This window comes from Mauremys reevesii, linkage group 6 (assembly GCF_016161935.1).
Source record: "Mauremys reevesii isolate NIE-2019 linkage group 6, ASM1616193v1, whole genome shotgun sequence".
Taxonomy (NCBI): domain Eukaryota; kingdom Metazoa; phylum Chordata; order Testudines; family Geoemydidae; genus Mauremys; species Mauremys reevesii.
In genome coordinates, this window is record NC_052628.1 from 22,917,693 (window position 1) to 22,936,714 (window position 19,022).

The 19,022-nt window shown below is 45.1% G+C and overlaps 1 protein-coding gene across 13 annotated transcripts in view; it reads right to left on the minus strand.

Annotated features, from left to right (window-relative positions):
• ADAMTS12 (ADAM metallopeptidase with thrombospondin type 1 motif 12) overlaps positions 1-19,022 on the minus strand; it is a 268,928-nt gene that overhangs the window by 165,890 nt on the left and 84,016 nt on the right. For 12 of the 13 annotated variants that reach the window (XM_039545726.1, XM_039545725.1, XM_039545727.1 and 9 more), the window contains one exon: positions 13,162-13,336. In XM_039545726.1, the coding sequence (XP_039401660.1) occupies positions 13,162-13,336 (175 nt within the window). Of the gene's footprint in view, positions 1-13,161; positions 13,337-16,251; positions 16,350-19,022 lie in introns of those variants that run through there. The other variant, XM_039545733.1, reaches the window with a different exon arrangement.

Consider the following 19,022-nt stretch of genomic DNA (forward strand, 5'->3'; position numbering starts at 1 on the left):
TCGTGCTGAAATTTCTTTGAAACCCTGCCTGCTCTCTTGGCTGTTGTTCATCCAGACTCTGCGAGAGTCAATTCATTATCACCTTTGTAAAGAGTTTATAGATATGAGAGAGCAAGCATATAGGGCAATAGTTCTTAAGATTTTCTTGATCCCCCTTCTTATACAGCAAGATGGTATTCCACTCCTTCCAGATTGATGGTATTTTTCCTTCTTCGAGATATCGACTGAATCTTAAAGCGAGGGACTTCCAAAGTTTTTTGCCTCCTGTGGAAATCATTTCTGACGTTATTCCATCTTTGCCTGGAGCTTTTCCCTTCTTCATCTGGTGTAGTGCGCTTTGGACTTCGCCGACGATTGCTGGGGGGACGCGTTCTTCTGACCCTTGGAGCGTTGGGAGAGAGATGTTGATTCTTGATTTGAACAGTTCTGTATAGAAGTCCTTGCAGACCTCCTCCATCCCTGCTCTGTCAATTACTGTCTCTCCATCCTTGTTCTTCAATGCTGTTACGCTCAATCTATACTGCGCCAATTCCCGCTTGCATGTCCTGAGGCTCTTGCGTGATTCAGCTGTTTTAAGGAGCTTTTCTTTCCGGAAGTTCTCAAAGTCATCCTTCAGTTTTTGCTGTATAAGTTTGCACAGAATGGAGTACTCTAGGTTGTTATCCAAGCTCCTTTTCATATTTCTCTGCTTCTCTAACAAGCTTTTCGTTTTTGATTCTTCCCTGTGCCTTCTTCATCTTTTCAATTTCAGCTGCTTTTACGCAACATAGTCACACTTTTCCATCTGGCTCCAGTCAAACCCAGAAATCGCTTTCTTCAGCTTTGCTTCATTGAATGTGTTCGGGCGCTGTTTCCTGTTTGCCATCTGTAAAGCTTTCTTTTCCACTACTTCGTTGAAAATCAACTTTGCTCTAAGCAGGCAATGGTCACTGCCGGTGTTGAAGGGCTGCCCCACAGAGACGTCTTGAACAATGCGCCTTTTATTAACTAAAATATAGTCGATTTCATTCTTACTCTTCGCGTTTGGCGCAATCCACATTCACCTTTTTGCAATCTTCTTTTTGTACCAGGTGTTTGCCACATACAGTTCTTTCGTTTCTGCCATCATTACCAGCCTGTCTCTTCTTTCATTTCTTTCACTGCTGCCGTATCTCCCTATGAACTTTTCACCAGCTTTCCCTCGCCCGACCGTAGTGCTGAAATCTCTCATCATGACAGCGTAAGTGGACTTTTGCGTGAGGGCTCTTTCGAGCTCTTGGTAGAATTCTTCCACTTCTTCGTCCTCACTTGCACTTGTGGGAGCATAGGTCTGGATGACCTCGAGGATAGCTTTTGACTCCATCTGAAGATGCAGCACACCAATATGTGATATTAGCTGGCATGATAAGACTTTTGAAACCCAGTCCTTACTGATGACAAATCCGACTCTTCCAACGTTTCTAGCGCCATCTCCCTTTCAGAGTGTCACAGTGCTTCCATCCTTTCAGTTGACTTCCAACTCCTTCTTTCATTGGGTTTTGCAGATACCAGGGATATCACATTTTATCCTTTTCTTCTTCTCCATCAGATGGTTTAACATTTCCTCTCTCGTCAGCGACCTACAATTGTAAGTACACACAGCGAGAGATGTCCTTTTGCATGTTGGCCTAGCACCTGACATTTTTAGCAACCTCTCATTGCTCAATTTCCACTCCACCACTGAAGAATGGTTTGATGATATGTGGGGAAATAAGACCAATTAACTCGTGTTGTTTTAGCCGTTAACTTTAAGCCATCCCACTGGGTAGGCAGGCAGGCATAAGTACCTCCTCAAGCTTAGCTAGCCTTCAACCTCTAAGGAGAAGGAAAAACACTCTTTCCTCTGATAGACTATCCAATCCAAGGAGGGGGATTGCTCTGACATCATTGTAGCATGGTTAGACCTACCAGGGCATACGCCCCGCTACCATAGTTGTCAGATGGCCAGGGTCACCGCTGCACCACGATGAGGTGCTGAGGTAGGATTTTGCAGCGGGCTAAAGGCCATATTTGTACCAATCAAAGTGGTTGCATCTTGGAAAGGGACCAATAGATAAAGTGTTGAAATGCAGAGGCAGGGAACAAGCATGTACCTAGGAAGCTTGATAACTGTTGATGAGGGTGAGGTTAAAAGGAGATGTGCTTTAGCAACAAGTGCTGCACAGAAATTAACAAAAGTATAGATTGATAAAGACATTACATCTGGTACCAAAGTGAGAGTTTATCAAACCCGTGTATTAACAGTGTTACTTTATGGTCTGAAAGCAGCTGCATTAAATGAAACAAACATCAGAAGACTGGAGGCTGTAGAGATGAGAGTTCTTTGAGAGATGTCAGGGTACAGTGAAATGTTTTTATGGCAAATGAATTCAGAAGGAGAGTAGGATGTGAAATCAGGGTATGGGATTGGCTACAATCAAAACTATTATGATGGCGGGGAAACTGCAGAAGACAAATGAATGATAGGATGCTAAAGAAACTAATGCAAACACAACCAAGGTCAACCCAATCTAGAGGCCAACCACCGACTAGATGGTGGGACATTGTACACAGGGATAGGACCAGTCTGGGCTTAATGGAGGAAAAAGCCATGGACAGGAATGAATGGTGATGCTATACTGCTCCCTGTGTCTGCTCCAGGATGAAAGAGAATAATTTCAAAAGTTCAAAACTGATTCAACACAGAAACAAAATTTTAACTCTTAAAATAATTGGTGGATGAAAACTATTTTCCACCCAGCTGTAGCTGGGACTAACACGTCAGCATTACTTACAGCTTTAACTCCCAAGAATGAGATCCAGAAATTATACAAATAGAAAAGGATTTCTTTAGGTTTTGGGGAGGGGGAGGTAGCTTAAAGAGAAGTGCAGGAGACAAGGAAAATGTACGACAGAGTTCTGTACTTGATGGGATGCAAAGTAGTGACAAAATTCCTTCCACACACCATTTCTGTTATAAAAACTGTTATCCAGAAACTTCCTGAAATTTACAGGACCCAATGCTACACATTTTTAACCAAACCTTTGAAAACAAAAATAGAGTTGTGTTCACATCAAGCGGTGAAAAATGATTACTTGATCCGGCTCTGTCAGCTGCTATGCCATTGTTTTCTGTGTACTGCATTTGTAAATCTCTAAGGATTCTGCTGTCTGCAGAGACAAACACTCATTTTATGCTCATTTCAGTGCAAACTGTTTCAAAGAGAGGCTGTGTGTGCTCATGGAAGTTGTGTGTGTGTGCACCATTGTTCTTACTTTAAAATAAAAGTCATTCTGACTGATCATACCCATTTACTCTCTGTGTATGGCAAATATATAATACTTCTTCTACAGAGTATTAAAGAGCTCTCACATAAATCAAAGTACCAGGGAGAAAGATGCTCTTTCCTCTACATTTATCACATCCCACTTAATCCCTGCAATGCAATTTGTATATCTGAGCTTTTCTATTGGGAGTTTGTCCTAAGAAAGAATGGGCTTGGTGTTTTGGAGAAGCTACAGAAAAAATGGGACTGACCAGGATTTGACATGGTTAAATATGGAATATACAAGTGCTGGAAACATGTCAGTGCAATTCCTTTAGCAGATAAGTTAGTTATATAGTATGCAGCAGACTGCTGCTGGCCAGCAAGACTATTTATATTGGCTAAGCCTCTAATATTCTTCCAAAAAAAGACAGGCCATCCTTTGAGAATAAATGAGTGACCTGGTTTTTTTCATTTCCAAGGAGTTAAACAAATAACTGCACTATCAAAAGCCACAACAAACAATGTATGCCATACATTTAAGAAGAGTCTTCTGATGGTAACAAGTTAATCTGCAAAAAGAATCCCCATTATTCAGTAAAATCTTACACTCTGAGTTATCCTGTAGGAAGTATAAAGGTAATTTAACTGCTGCATTTTGGGGGCTTTTTATCCCATGCTATAACAGTTATTCTGTGAAGTGAGCACCTGAGACTTTTTTTTTTAAGTTGCTTTCTGCACAAGATGTCTGGGCACAAGTTCTAACCAGTGTGCCCACCAGCCCCACTGCATTCAGGAAAGGCAGCTCCCAAGCCAGCATTCCAAAAGGGATTCTCTCCTTGCCATTGTCCCCATAAGTGCTTCCAGGAACAGACACAAATATCTAAGATCTTGTAAGAGAGTTTCTTCTTATGAAGTTTCTGACCTACATATGCAGACAAGAGATGGATCTTTCTGAATAAGCATCTGTTTTAGATGCTTATCCAAACTCCGAAATGTTTGCAGTTCTTCAATCAGCGAATTCAATGCCAAAATGAGGACATAGGACAAGATGATTTTTGCTTCCATGAAGTGCCTCTGGACAGAGTTGTCAGTTTTAGCATCCTAAGTCCTTTTGCCCTAGCTCTAAAATACAGCAGGTTTCTGCAGTCACTGAAAGTATGTCTACACTGCAATTAAACACCTGGGCTGGCCTGTGTCAGGTGACTTGAGTTCATGAGCTCAGATTACAGGGCTAACTGCAGTGTAGACATTCAGGCTCAGGCTGGAGCGTGGGCTCTGGGACTCGACTCCATTGTAGTATCCCAGATCCCAGGCTTCAGCCCAAGCCCAAATGTCTACACAGCCCTCTAGCTGGAGCCCTGTGAACCCAGGTCAGCCACAGATGTTTAATTGCAGTGTAGACATACTTTGAGTAGTAGACTTAGTACAAGAGATACTGAGTCAGCTACTTTCACAGCAACTCCACTCTGCTACCAGTCCCTATCACCCAAGAAGCAAGAATCCCGAAGTCTTTCCCAGATCTGTTGTCTCCATAGTGTTGAGCAGGAAGGTGACTCTTATACAGAAACATTTGATTTTTGTTCAGAGAATTTCAGAACGTTCGGAGCACAGCATCTAGCAAAATGGGCTCCTGCTGCGTGACAAGGGCCCTTAGGTCCTATAGTAATGCAAATAATTAATAATTCATTTTGAAGGATGTCTATTTAACAGCAGCAGCATCCAAGCTACAGTAAACAAAAGTAATGGATGTGAGGATACACACACAAGACCAGAGTCCCAGCAAAATCTTTCATTTACTCTGCCGAAGGACAGTGCCAATCTCTCCAAGTTAGTTACCTACCTCGGGCTACTGGAAAGTTTGTAAGGGCAACTACCATAAACATGATTCTTTTTTTTTTTTTTGCCATTTTCCTGCTGGGCTTACATGCCAGTGCAAATGATCAAAACAATTTTATTCATATGTTTAGGCCACTTCATTTGTCATATTTGTCATTTCTCATACAAGTTTGAAACGATATAGCCACTTGCCGTGTACAAGAGTACAATACAGCAATCATAATGCAGTTTTCAGGAATAGCACAGAGCTATTAAAAATGAGTCAGCTCACAATTTCCAAAGAAGCAGCAGTAATGAAAATGTACATCACGTGCTCAAATTTCTAATTTGCATAATGCTATCACATTATTCATTTCTAGCAGCATACTGGGTTTTGTCAGAGTATGCAAAAATACTGAGGATGTTGCAAATCATAAATTAGCTTACACCGCTATTGCCAGAACACAGGAATGAGATTGTTGCCAATGTATAAGAGATTGCAGCATTTTTCCAGTGCATAGAACATAAGTAGGGAGTAAAGACACTCATTGATCGTTGTAACAGTCCGGTGCGGGGGCTCGGCCCTCTCAGGTGCGGCCGGTAGCCAGGCCGACTCACTACACAGCCTAAGTTCGTTATCAGTCTCCGAAGGTCCAGGGGTTCCGCCCCTCAGGTGGGCTGAACAAAAGGCAAGCAGTCAATAAGGCCCATGCCCTCAGTCAGGGCAGGGCAGCAAATAACAGTTCTAAGCTCAGACCCTCAGTCCGGGGCTGAGCACACAGAGTCACTGAGATAACCCCAGGCCCTCAGTCAGGGCGGGGCAACAAACAATAGTTCAAGGGGTCAGGTCCTTGCAGCAGGAGCTGAGCAATAACACAGTCAGAAAGCCCAGGCCCTCAGTCAGGGCGGGGCAACAAACAATAGTTCAAGGGGCTCAGGTCCTTGCAGCAGGAGCTGAGCAATAACACAGTCAGAAAGCCCAGGCCCTCAGTCAGGGCGGGGCAACAAACAATAGTTCAAGGGGCTCAGGTCCTTGCAGCAGGAGCTGAGCTACAGCAATAGTTCAGGGCTCAGGTCCTTGTGGCAGGAGCTGAGCAATAACAAAGTCAATAAGGTAAGCCCGGGCCCGCAGTCCGGGTGGGGCAACAAACAGCAGTTCTAGCCCAGATCCTTACAGCAGGAGCTGAGTAACCAGAGTCAGAGGTTTAAGCTCCAAGCCCTCAGTCAGGGCTGAGCAGCCAGCATTAGTCCAGGGCTCAGGTCCTTGTAGCAGGAGCTGAGTAGTCACCACAATACAGGGGCTCAGGCCCTTGTGTCAGGCGCTGAGCCACAGCAGGTAAGTGCAGGCTTCTCTGCCTGAACGCTGGTGGGAGGGGGAGTCTGCCACCCGTGAGTGGGGTGGCAGGGGGGACACAGGCCCACCCACTCCACTGTGTCCCAGCCCGGGGCCCTAGTAGCGGCTATCACTGCCACCGGTCAGTGGGGTCCTGACCGCAACACACTGACATGGGCATGTCAGTGCCCTCAGCCTGACAGGGGTCGGCTACCCCCGGGCTCCACTCCATCTCCCCCTCCTCGGGTACCTGCTCGTCTCTGGGGTCGGGCGCTGGGTCCCACACCATGGGCTCCTCGCCGTGCTGAGAGCCGGCTAGCTCAGGCGGCTCCTCCGGACTTGGGTCGGGGGGATGCTCCAACAGCTCCTCGGGGTACCGAGCTCGGGGCAGGCTCGGCCAGTCCTCTTCCGGATACCTGGCTCGGGGAAGGCTCGGCCAGTCCTCCTCCGGGTACCTGGCTCGGGGAAGGCTCGGTCCGTCCACCTCCGGATACCTGGCTCGGGGAAGGCTCGGTCTAGCAGGAGCTCGGGCAGGAGCGTCTGTCCTCTCCGGCCGCCGGGCTCCAACTGAGCGTTGGGGCCGGGCCTTTATACTTCCTGTCCCGCCCCTTGACTTCCGGGGGGCGGGGACAGGTGGTGATGGCTCCGCCCACTGAGGTGGCTGTTCTGGTTCCTCTCTCTCCGGTGCGGCCGGGAGCCAGGCCGACTCATTACAATCGTTCAACCATCCTTCCCAATATATCCATTCTGGGAAGCAAATCCACTGTAAGGAGGGTGGAGAGAAACCCCATCTGTGCCACAGACCCGTGCTCTGTAGTGAAGTCCTGCACCTCAGCACACAGGGAATTAAGAGGAGGTGCCACTGTCATTACTTTCACAGCTGCGTTGTAAAGACAGACATATTCAAAAAGACTGTGCAGTGCTCAGGCACTACAGCAATGGGGGAGTAGTGAAGCGAAGACTCACCGGCGCGGTACCTCCTGCTGGTTGTCCTGGGAATTAGTTCTTTTCCAGCTCCTGAGCACCCTCTGCCAGCTGACGTCTCGCCTGCCTCAGGCCCCATGTACCTCCTGGACCCTGGTGTCCTTTTCCTCAGGGTTCTGCCCCAGCAGTACCCCCACACTCTAGGTCTCCCCTCCCAGGGGAACCTCCAACCCTCTAAACCCACCTTGCCTCAGTGGCTACTGCCAGTCATCATCTAGCCCCCACTGACTAGGGCAGACTGCAGTCTGTAAAAGCCACTCATCATTGGCAAGGGAGTCCGACCAGCTGCCTTTGCCTAAGCCCGGGCTGCACCTCTGCAACCCCTGTACCAGCTTTGGCCTTTAGCAAGGCCTGCAGCCTGGGGATTTGCCTCTTGCCTTTCCCCAGAACTGCTCTACTCCCAGTACCCTAAGCTCCCAGGCAGCCAGGTCCTTCTCTCTCCACAGCTAGAGAGAGACTCCTCAGCTCCTAGCCCCCAGCCCTCTTATCAGGGCCAGCTGGACCCTGATTGGGCATGGCCCCAGCTGTGGCTGCTTCCCCAATCAGCCTCGCTTGACTGCTTTTCCCCTGTTCTCCAGGAGTGGGGCAGCGGCCCACTGGGCAGCGGCCCCACTACAGGGGGCCATAAGATCACCTAAGATAAAGAGATGGTGGATTGTCACAATGGTCCTTTTGCACTTAACTCAACTGCTACTCTATGCAATGGACTGAGCAGCACCAAGTACCAATGTGACAGTCCTGGATGAGCTCCCCCTGCAGGACATTCACCAGGCTGCTGTACTGGACACAAGCCTTGTGTCCCAGGCATGTGCTCATGGCCTGCAGGGGCCAGGCAGAGTTTAGGCACTGTCTCTGGCTGGGGACCACCGGGCACACTCTTTTGCTGCAGACTCTGTGTCTGACACCCCTTTGGCAGTGGGATCCGCAATCCAGTTGCCTAGGTCCTGAAACTAGCGCCAGCTCTCCCAAGCCTCCCCAGTAGCTACTGCACATTTTCAGAATTCCATTAACACTGTGCACCCTCTAGCTTACTGCTTTTCTCTTGGGGAACACAGTGCATCAGTAAACAATTCACAAAAGAGAATTTCTAAATTCACACGCACTTTATACAGAGAGAGCACAAGAGATGTACAAATCTATAAAAACAACAAAAACCTGCGTGCAAATCCTTACCTCACCATCCTCTGGAGCCAAAAGAAGATGAAACTATATACAAAAGTACAGATTTATCCAACCTGGGTACCACCGATTCTTTCACATGGATCTGAAACATGGACATTGCTTAAGCAAACATCGGGAGGCTTGAGGCACTTCATATGCACTGCCAGAGGTGACTACTGGGGATGTGATGGCTTGACTTTATCAGTCATAAGGAGGTGTCATTGAGAACAGGCCTCAAGAGGAATGATGTCATCACTGGCCACCACTGGCTGGCTCTTTTTGGTCATGTTGCCCAACTTGGAAACAAAGTTCCTGAACATCGTGCTCTGAAGATCAGACTTGAGGTCAGAAGGGCTCACTGACCCATCATGGACTGGCAGCTGTTACATGGTTACTCATGATTAACCTGACTGCACCAGATCAGTAATAATCCTGTGGAGCTCGTAGACACCTGGAATACAGCCGTACATTCAGTGCCTCTGACCTTTGCTGTCTAACTGTACTGTTGTTGTTTCCTTAACATTCCAAGAGGCCTTTGGGATTTGGTTAGTGTCTCTTCAGGGAGCCCAGGATTCTCCTCTCCTGCTTAGCCTTGTCTTCTGGTTCTGGTCTGCTTCCCTCTCTGCCTCTCTCTAAAATGGCTGATGAAAGAGCATTTCATCAAGTTCTAGTCCCTTTTGTCAGGTGACCCCTACCCCAACCCCAGTGACTTCAAGTCCCTCATCAAGTGACCTACTGTTTGATTACAAGGCCACCTGGGAGAACAGGTTTCTCTGGGCTATAGCTAACTCACTGTAGAAGGGAGCTTCCATTTGAATAGAAGATCCCGCAGGTTAACTGTCCTTAGTTGTTCTGCGTTTTTCACCCTCTGGTAATGCCTCTTGGATTCCCAGTCCAGGATGGAGGTGAAGACACAACAGTGAAGTCACGCTGCTATAGTGTTACTATCAAACAGGAGTGTGTAGTTTGATATAGGTTATGTCTACACTTAGGGGTGGCGTGTAGAGCACAGGCACTACACATGTACATAAGAACATAAAAACGGCCGTACCGGGTCAGACCAAAGGTCCATCTAGCCCAGTATCTGTCTACCGACAGTGGCCAATGCCAGGTGCCCCAGACGGAGTGAACCTAACAGGCAATGATCAAGTGATCTCTCTCCTGCCATCCATCTCCATCCTCTGACAAACAGAGGCCAGGGATACCATTCCTTACCCATCCTGGCTAATAGCCATTTATGGACCTAACCACCATGAACTTATCCAGTTCTCTTTTAAACGCTGTTATAGTCCTAGCCTTCACAACCTCCTCAAGTAAGGAGTTCCACAAGTTGACTGTGCGCTGCCTACATGCGACAGTGAAAGGCTCAGGCACTGGGGAGGCAGTGGGACACTATTCTAATAAAAATATCAGTGTATTCATGGGAGGCACTGCTTGGGCATGTAGAAAGCCCATGGGGGTTCAGCCAGCCATGTAGGGCCTTTGACTTACTCTACTTACCTAAGCCGCGTCTCACTATCTACACTGCTATTTATAGCCGTGTTAGCCGGGCGTGCAGTGTCTGTACTCTACACAACACCCTAATGTAGACATAGTCATGGATAGAGGCATACACTAATCCATCACAACCAGGAAACCCAATGCTTTTATTTTTCAAATCCATGTCTGATATTATCCCAATATATTTCCATGTTAATTCTTCTAAAAAACCACCATAGATTTGAACGGTTTCCGAAAGGGTTTTTTTTTTTAAGTCTCCTAGAAATTTATGACTTTTTATGACAAAAAGATTTTCTAGAAATGTATTCTTCCTGAGACTTACTACAGTAAAGTTAGCCCAGTTTAAAATGGTTCAGCATTAAATATTTCTTCCCACAAACAAGCATCTCCATGATTATTTCTTTGCCAAATCAATCCAGACAAGCAGAAAGTCCTCTTCTATAGGGCAACTACTGGCCATACTGAAGTATTAGTGTTGTAGGGGACTCAACCAACTCCCATTGCCGTCAGTGGAAAGATATCTATAGACTCCCATAGGAGTTAGATCAGACCCTAGATGCGGGCTTCTACAGTAACTGCTCTCTGTCTCTAAGAGATGATAAATATTACATTTCCTCTTCAGAGAGACTTTGCAAACTAACTCATGCTCTTTGGAAAAAAAGTGTGCATCTATTGAGCAATCTGCCAGCGTAAGAAAATCTTACTCAGCCAAACCACCGCATAGGTGCTGGAACTAAGGATGCTGGTGGTGCTGCTGCACCCCCTGGCTTGAAGTGGTTTCCATTATATACAGGGTTTGCAGTTTGATTCAATGGCTCTCAGCACCCACCACTATACAAATTGTTCATCTCCCCTGACCACAGGTAGAAAAAGCAGATTCCATTTCTACAGTCAGTTAGAAAGAAACAGTTGGTGCTAGTGAGTCCTCACAATGAATATGTTCAAAATCTGAGATAGAGGAGATTGGGAATCTTAGTGGAGGAATTATTTTTTTCCTCTCTGCAGTAGAAATGGCTCCAGTCCAACCTAAGGTTTAATTAGTTTGAAGGAGAGTTTTGGACAGAGTAAGATAAACAAAATACACCCCCTCTGTATATTCCATCATTTAGAATAGAAGAAAAAAGATGTAGGTGGCTTCCAGCTCCTGGTGCTATAATATAGTGAACTCAGCATGCAAGTCCTAAATCTTATTTTGATGTGAAACTAGCCAACGTGGAAGGTAACTGGGAAGGGAGGAGTGGTAGAAAAAAGATTTTCAGTGGTATTCTATAGTCTCTTTAAGACTATGCTTTACTTAATGTTACACACAAAAAACTATCTTAAAGGAAATTAAGGTTGTAAAGTCAAGCACTCAAAAGTTAGTAAATGCCAGAATTAAGGTCATCAGTGCAGCCCTAATTTGGTCCCCTTCTATGTATCCGTTCTGAGACAGTCTTTAATAACATGATTACATAATATTTTTTACACAGGACCCAGCCTCATTCAGTGCGCAGAATGGACAGTGCTCACTTAATGAGAGCTATTCAGTATTTCGTTTTCTTCTCACTGTTCCATGGATAGCCCTAGGCTATAGTTACTGCACACTATTCAAACCCTGCTCTGAAGACAGAATTATTAAATTTCCTCCAGGGCTTTTCTATACTATCCAAGTGCTTCACAAACATTAATTAACCTAAAAAACTGGTGTGAGACGAGGAAATACTATCCCCATATTACATATGGGCAGCTGAGGTGCAGAGAGATTAAGGTCCAAAGTAGCCACTAACTTTGGATGCCCAACTTGAGATGCCAAGGAACCTGATTTTTCAGAGTACTTAGCAATATAGCGCATTTTATATATTCAAGCACAGCTCCCATTGACTGATTGCTCATATCAGCAAATAGCAAATATTACTCAAGGTTTATATCTGTAGAGGCATGTGTGGGGGCTGAGGGAAGAGGGAGAGACTGTCTGCTCCTTTTACTCCACAATTAGCAGTACATATAATTAAAACTTCAGCAGCAGTCATGGCTCAGAAAGACAGGAGTCCAATTATCAATCCATTTTCAGCCCTGGAAGAGAATTAGCCTTATTAACCACTATAATTTTAAACATATTCTCAAGCTGAATTCACGGCAACTCCACTTCTAGAAATTTATGATTAAGGTGGATATGGTCCTCTAGTTAGACTTCCTTCCAATGAAGGATTTTTTCCCATAGTACGTTTACTAATGTTTTGTCCAGGCTAGATTTAAAATTCTCCAAGTGGCAAGGAACAAATACAGGTGGTGAAAGTAGGACAGACAGCATCCTAATCAGCAACATATTAAATACTGTAATTAGGGGAGAGCAAGGTCTTCCAACCAACAACAAGAATCGTACTCCAAAGAGGCACACTAGTGTAATAACAGTTAGATCATCTAAGTAGCTCCTCACATAACCTGTATTATCACAAACAATATCTCAAAAATTGTTACCTCTTTGAACAGGACAATGCACTAGAGGCACTTTAATACAGCCAGGTGCAGGGCTTTAGATATTCCAATAACAGTCATGTGGAAATCTGAAATATTGATACTCAACCAAAGAGATGATACCCAGAACTGATATAACTAAAACCTGGCATGGTAAGATTCTGTTTAGTTTTTCTGACAGAGTGAATGGAAAGTTGGTATCATTAAAGCCAGAGGGACAGATCCTCAGCCAGTGTAAGTGTACATAGCTCCACTGAAGTCAGTGAGGCTCCAATGATTTACACCAGTTGAAGATCTGGCCCCAAGCATCTGGACTTATTTGAGTACTGCCTGGTGTGACTGCAAAGGGTTGCAGGACTCTGCATAGAAGAGATCAGATGGATACTCACAAGCTTCATCTCTAATTAAATATAAAATTGAAATTACACTAAGGTTAAAATAAATACAGGAAACCCTGAAAATCACTCACAGTAAGCCACAAAACTGTTCTTATGGAGCTCCTAATGCACCGTACTACTAAATTCATGACTTCTATATTTATAGAAAGCTGTCACTTGGAAAAGAAGGGTGTAAATATTTGGAACGGAAATGCTAGGTTAAAAAAAAATTCAGCAACCAACAAGCAAAAATCTCCAACAAAATTCATACCATTCAATCCACAAGCTTGTTCCTTGTCTGTTGTGGTCTCACGCCGTTGCCTTAAAGCATTTTGAAGGATATTTGCCCTGTAGATTATGTGTGGGTATGGTATTCCCTCTTCCAGTGGATGCTTTTTGACAGGCTCGATGAAGTAGTCCCCCTGGGGCAGACGGAAATATCCAGTCTGAAAATAAGTACAGAAATGTTAATTTCAACTGCACCTCTCCAGCACTCTGATTCAAATCTGGATGAGTCTGGATCTTCTCTCACATCAGCATCTTTGGGCTTTTCTGATAAGTTAGCCATGTTTCACTCAACAGCTTTATATGAAAACAATAAAGGAGGTTTTTTTTAAAACTACTTTTTTTTCTTTGTAATATAAGATACAAAAAGGGGAACTTTGAAGTCTTGCTGGAACTCAGCACTTGAGGGTAATAAAAATGGAGGATGCTGCTTTGACAACTCGCTAGCATCATAGTCCTGCTGAGCCCAGCTTACAAGAGTTGCTCACATGAACTCCTTTCTAAAAGCTGTGCCCCTCTTCATCATGGCAAAGGTTTTCAGACGTCAACAACGCTGACAAAAGAGCGAAGTTAATCAGACAAAAAGCTGCATTCATGACACAGTAGAAAAGTCTTTTGTTTTCCTAGGGCTAAACAACAAAACTTGTATAGAGGCTGTTGCACAATAGGGAAGAATAATTCCCTCCACTGAAGGAATTACGAGATGAAATTCCATGGCCGGTATTCTACCAAAGCTCAGACTAGATGGTCCTAGTGGTTCCTTCTAGTCTTACAATTTGTGAAAGCCTTACTCTCCTCTGACCTCACAGTGAAATAGGGGTGTTTCTTCCATAGATTTTAAGACCAGAAGGAACCATTGTGATCACATAGTCTGACGACCTGCATAACACACGCTGTAGAATTTCTCCCAATTTCTCCATCAAACTCATAACTTCTGGCTGAGCTAGAGCATCTCTGATTAAAGACATCCAATCTTGATTTCATGGGATTGCTTTAAAAATCCTAGCCCTGATGTTCTAAGGGCTACACTGGGAGTTTAGGCACTGTCCTGGAGAACTCAGTTCAGTTTCTCCTGCCATCCACATGGCATTTTTAAACAAGGGTTACCAAACATTTAAACAGGACAGCACAGCCTCCCCACATCAGCATACACATTGGACCAATAGCAATTCTGCTTATAGACTTGCTTTAGATCCAACACCAGCTGCACATCACCAGGCTTGTAGTAGATTGAGGATCCTCCCCAGCTATCCATCCTCCCTTCTGTTTCATTCTGGTCACTGAACTCTCCTCATTTCCTAGCTTCATACAAGGAAGGCAGAAAAGATCACCTGACAGACACACTCCAGCCTTGCATAGCCAAATTCACAAGAAAAGAGACACACGTGAAAGAAAAATCATCATATTCTCAATTCCCTGTGTCAGCAACAATAATTAACCATGAGTGATGTGTATTACCTGCCCCACAGCCAGCCCAAGTCCAAGAAGTCCAGTACAGATCCAAGAAGTCCTGCTCCAAGGTTCAACCTTCTCCAGGCAGGTGCTACATACCTCCAGCGCCCAACCCACACCACTTAATGTCCATATACAAATATACACCTTGAGTTGAGGGACTGGGGTGCAGGTATTCATAGCCTGTTTTTCCTTGTGCATTCTCCCAGGGGAAGGAGGTGGGAAGTGAATTAAATGCACTTTCCTCTGAGTTTTTGTTATCTGCATCATTAATGCCTCTATTGCAGAAATCCTTCCCTCCAGCCCAATTTCTATTGCAAATGAAACTAAAAATACCAAGGTTGCTCTTTTAAAAAAAAAAAAAGCGCCCTGTGATTTTATTGAGGATGTCAATATAAACTTCAAGACCCAGTGAAGGTTTACAGATTCTGGATTAGGGCTCGAGTTCACAAAGGTTTACTGCTCTGGGTTTAAATGAGAATATAAATAATAAAAGAGCCAGGAGTCCCAGTTTTTAGCCTAAAAACAAAATATACAAATCAGCTCTTCATCAGATACCATAAATCAAGGCTACTTTTGAAACACGAGTCTGACACACAATATTAAAGTACACAAATCCTAGCATTAAATCTGTTATCAGCATAGATAAAGAAGTCAAGCAAGCATGAGCCCAACAAATAGGGACTACAAAGGAGAGGCTATACAAGGCAAAGATGTTATATCAGGGTTGTATCAAGGGTACTTACTTAGTAATAAGAGAGGCCAGACTTTTCTTAAAAAGAGCAAGTTATAATGACAGTAGTGCCTCCAAAACCCTAGTTCCAAACATTCCAAATACTTGGAGAGTTCAGATCTCTATCTGAGCTTTATGCTCGGGCCAAATAATGTGGTATGCAGTATAGAACGGGGTGGGCAAACTTTTTGGGCCGAGGGCCACATCTGGGTGGGGAAATTGTATGCAAGGCTGGGGCAGAGGGTTGGGGTGCAGGAGGGAGTGCAGGGTGTGTGGGGGGCTATGGTGTGCAGGAATGGGCTCAGGGCAAGGGATTGGGGCAGAGGAGGGGTGCAGAGTGCAGGAGGGGGCTCAGGTAAGGGGGTTGGGGTGCAGGAGAGGTGCAGGGTGAACAAGGGGGCTCAGGGCACGGAGTTGGGGTGCAGGAGGGGTGTGAGATGCAGGCAGGGGGCTTAGGGCAGGAAGTTGGGGGGTGGGGTGCAGGAGGGGTTCAAACTCCAGGGTGGCAGCAGCACACCTGCACGCCTGCCCTGTCCCTGTCCCTGCACTGCTCCCAGAAGCACTGCGGCCCCTAGGGAAGGTGTGGATGAAGGGCTCCACATGCACTGCCCTTGCTGCGCCTCCAGGTACCTCCCTCGAAGCTCCCATTGGTCGCGGTTCCCCATTCCCAGCCAATGGGAGCTGCGGGGGGCGGTGCCTGGAGGCAAGGGCCCAGGAGCCACAGGGACGTGGGACTGGCCACTGCCGAGAGCAGGGCGGGGCCTGCAGCGCCACGGGGGGCAATCCTGCGGGCCAGATCCAAAACCCTGAGGGACTGGATCCGGCCCATGGGCCGTAGTTTGCCCACACCTGCTCTAGCTCTCTCTCTAATAGGTCCTGGCTCTCCCTTACCCTTTGTTGCGGTCTTCAAGGTGGTGGGACAGTTGGTCTGCAATCCTTCTCTCCAAAGTCTTCAAGTAGTGGCAATCTTTACAGGTAACCAACTGGCACACTCTCCTTAAGTCTTCAGGAGGCAGAGCACATGGGCCTGCTCTTCCTTAACAAAAAGTTGACTACTGTCTCCAGGAGGGGAGGGAAGGAGTCATGCCAGCCCTCCTTTTCTACATCAGTGGGACTAGGAACTCAATCACCATATAGTGTCTGAACACCTTGCAGTAGTGCGTTGGAGTGTGACTAACATCTCCCATGTATGGTTTATTCTCCCATCCTCTCCCCAGGGGGAGAAGTGTGTGTGTGCAATGTAGCGTTGTGCTAGAATATGGTTCTTTATGTTTTATTTACATCCCTCCTCTCTTAGAGAGGACAACATCAAAGACGTACACCTTGTAATTGGAGTGGGAGGTTGCAAGATTTGTAATGGTCTTTTGCTTCTATGAGAGTTTATTCCAGTGTGTCGGATCTGCCCACATGAAAGCTCTGTCTCCTACACAGATGACTTTAACCCTTGTGATCAAAAGTTCCACTGTGCGTCAGGAGTGGAGCTGTTGATCGCAGTCTTTATCCCAGAGCTTTAAGTAGGTCTTCAAATGTACTGGGCCCAGGCCTTTGACTGCTTTGAAGATAAGGATTGAGACCTTGAGCTTGACCAGATATTCTGTGGGAAACCAGTGTGGCAAGTGGAGGACAGGTTTGATGTGCTTGTGATAGTCCATGTTGCTGTAGAGATGTTCTGGCCCTTTTACGGGGTTGCTGACTCATGATTCTATCATGAATCTTGCAATATCTGGTGTTTGTCTTAAAGGCCCAGCTCCTGGAATCCTTATACGAAGGGAGAATCTAATAGAAGATTTTATGAGCTCTCAGTTGTACAGAAAAGCTTGAAAATATCAATACAAAAGGCTCAATACACAGCAGCCAAACAAGAACTCAAAATGTATTTTAAAATACTCCCATGATTTATTAATGCCTGGGTTTGTCAATATTGCTTATGTTATTCCAGGTTGACAGACCTCAGAACGGTTGTCACTGAAAGGGAATCATGAGACTCACAGTAAAACTAAGGAGTACTGCAGCCATCTGAACTAAAACAATTTATAAATGCATGAATACTGAAGCAATCCAAGATCTCAGAGCTATTCCCAGGCACAGGGGAAATTGTTTACTTACTATATGGTAGTGACCTTACAGACATATTGGGAGGATTAATGTTTGTTCGGCACTCTGGGATTTATTAAGTGTTCAGTTATGAGGCATCTGTGTCAGGGGACATTTTCTCCCATTTTCTGTTGTCTTGCAGACTTATGTTCACCAGCCTTTGGACCATATGGATAGTTAGACATTAGCATGACTGCAATGAAATTAAATGGCTGGGATGAAACTGATCTACTGTTCCAAGGAATTGAGTATAATGTATTATATTCACAGTGCAATGAATTTGCTTTTACACAAAGGAGAAAGGTCATGTAGAAAGAGTCAACTTTCGTCTGCTGTAACAAAAATCAATTTGCTTCACAGCAAGTACTTATAGATCCTACATTCTACAAACTTATTGGATTTGTCTGAACCATCTTGACTGTTGTGTGTCTAATATTTTTCGGGGGCGGAAATGGTTTGTTAATGGTCTTTCTTTTCACTTGAACTTTGAACTCTGGGTGTTTTTGAAACAGTTGGAAATCTGGCCAAGACCATACTCACTATAATATGGAGTAAGAGCAAGTTATGTTAGTAGCTTTTACATGTATCTGCACTCTTTTCTCTACAAGCAAGTAGCCTTAGGAATTAATACTTTCTATACTCTACCATTTATGCCCATTGCAGATGGGAGGCTATTAAATTAATTGACCTGATTCATACCCACAGACTTTTTTTACAAAGATATGTGCCCCAGGAGGTAACTCGCCCTTCCCGTTGTCTATCATACACACGGTGGTAAAGTCCTCACTTGTATTTTACTCAATTGGCTTGTTGAAACAGCGTCAGAGAACTTTCTGCTAGAAACCCAACGAGGATTTAGATCAGGTCAGAGCACCACAGACATGATTTTCATTGTAAAACAGCTTCAGAAAAAAATGCACTGAGCAAAACCTGGAACTCTATGCTGTTGCCATTGATCTAAAACAAACACCCAGCACCATGAGCAGAAACAGTCTCTGGAAAAATTTTAATAAAGTTTGGCTTCCCCACCAAATTGGTTAACATCACACGTCAATTCCAGGTTGTGTCAGCAGCAACTAGGGCTGGGTTCAGTGTCTAGGGTTTCCTCTAACATTACAAAACAGAACCGTCTCGAGCCCCCACCCAGAAATCTGGGAACTCTAGAGACCATCCCTGGGTGCCCTTAAGAGGCAACACTTCCCCACTCATAAGCACTGAGCTGGGACCAATCCTCTTTGCTCTCTTCTTTGCAGCTGTTCTGAATTACACAACTGACAAGCTTTATAAGGGCATCTACATGAGGTACAGAACTGGTGGAAAACTCTTCTGTCTCCAAAGGCATATGGCAAAGACAAAAAAGTCCTTGAGGAACTCATATGTGAAGACTTTTTTGTGGATTGTGTTCTACTTAGTCACAATGAAAGCAACAGTTTATTCTTCACAGGTTATCTGAAACAACTAAACAGTCTGGAATCACTATCAGCCTGGAAAAAACTGAAGTCCTTTTCCAATCAGCCCCATTAACCACTACCACTGAGCTAAACATCACCACTGATAGTATAAAATTT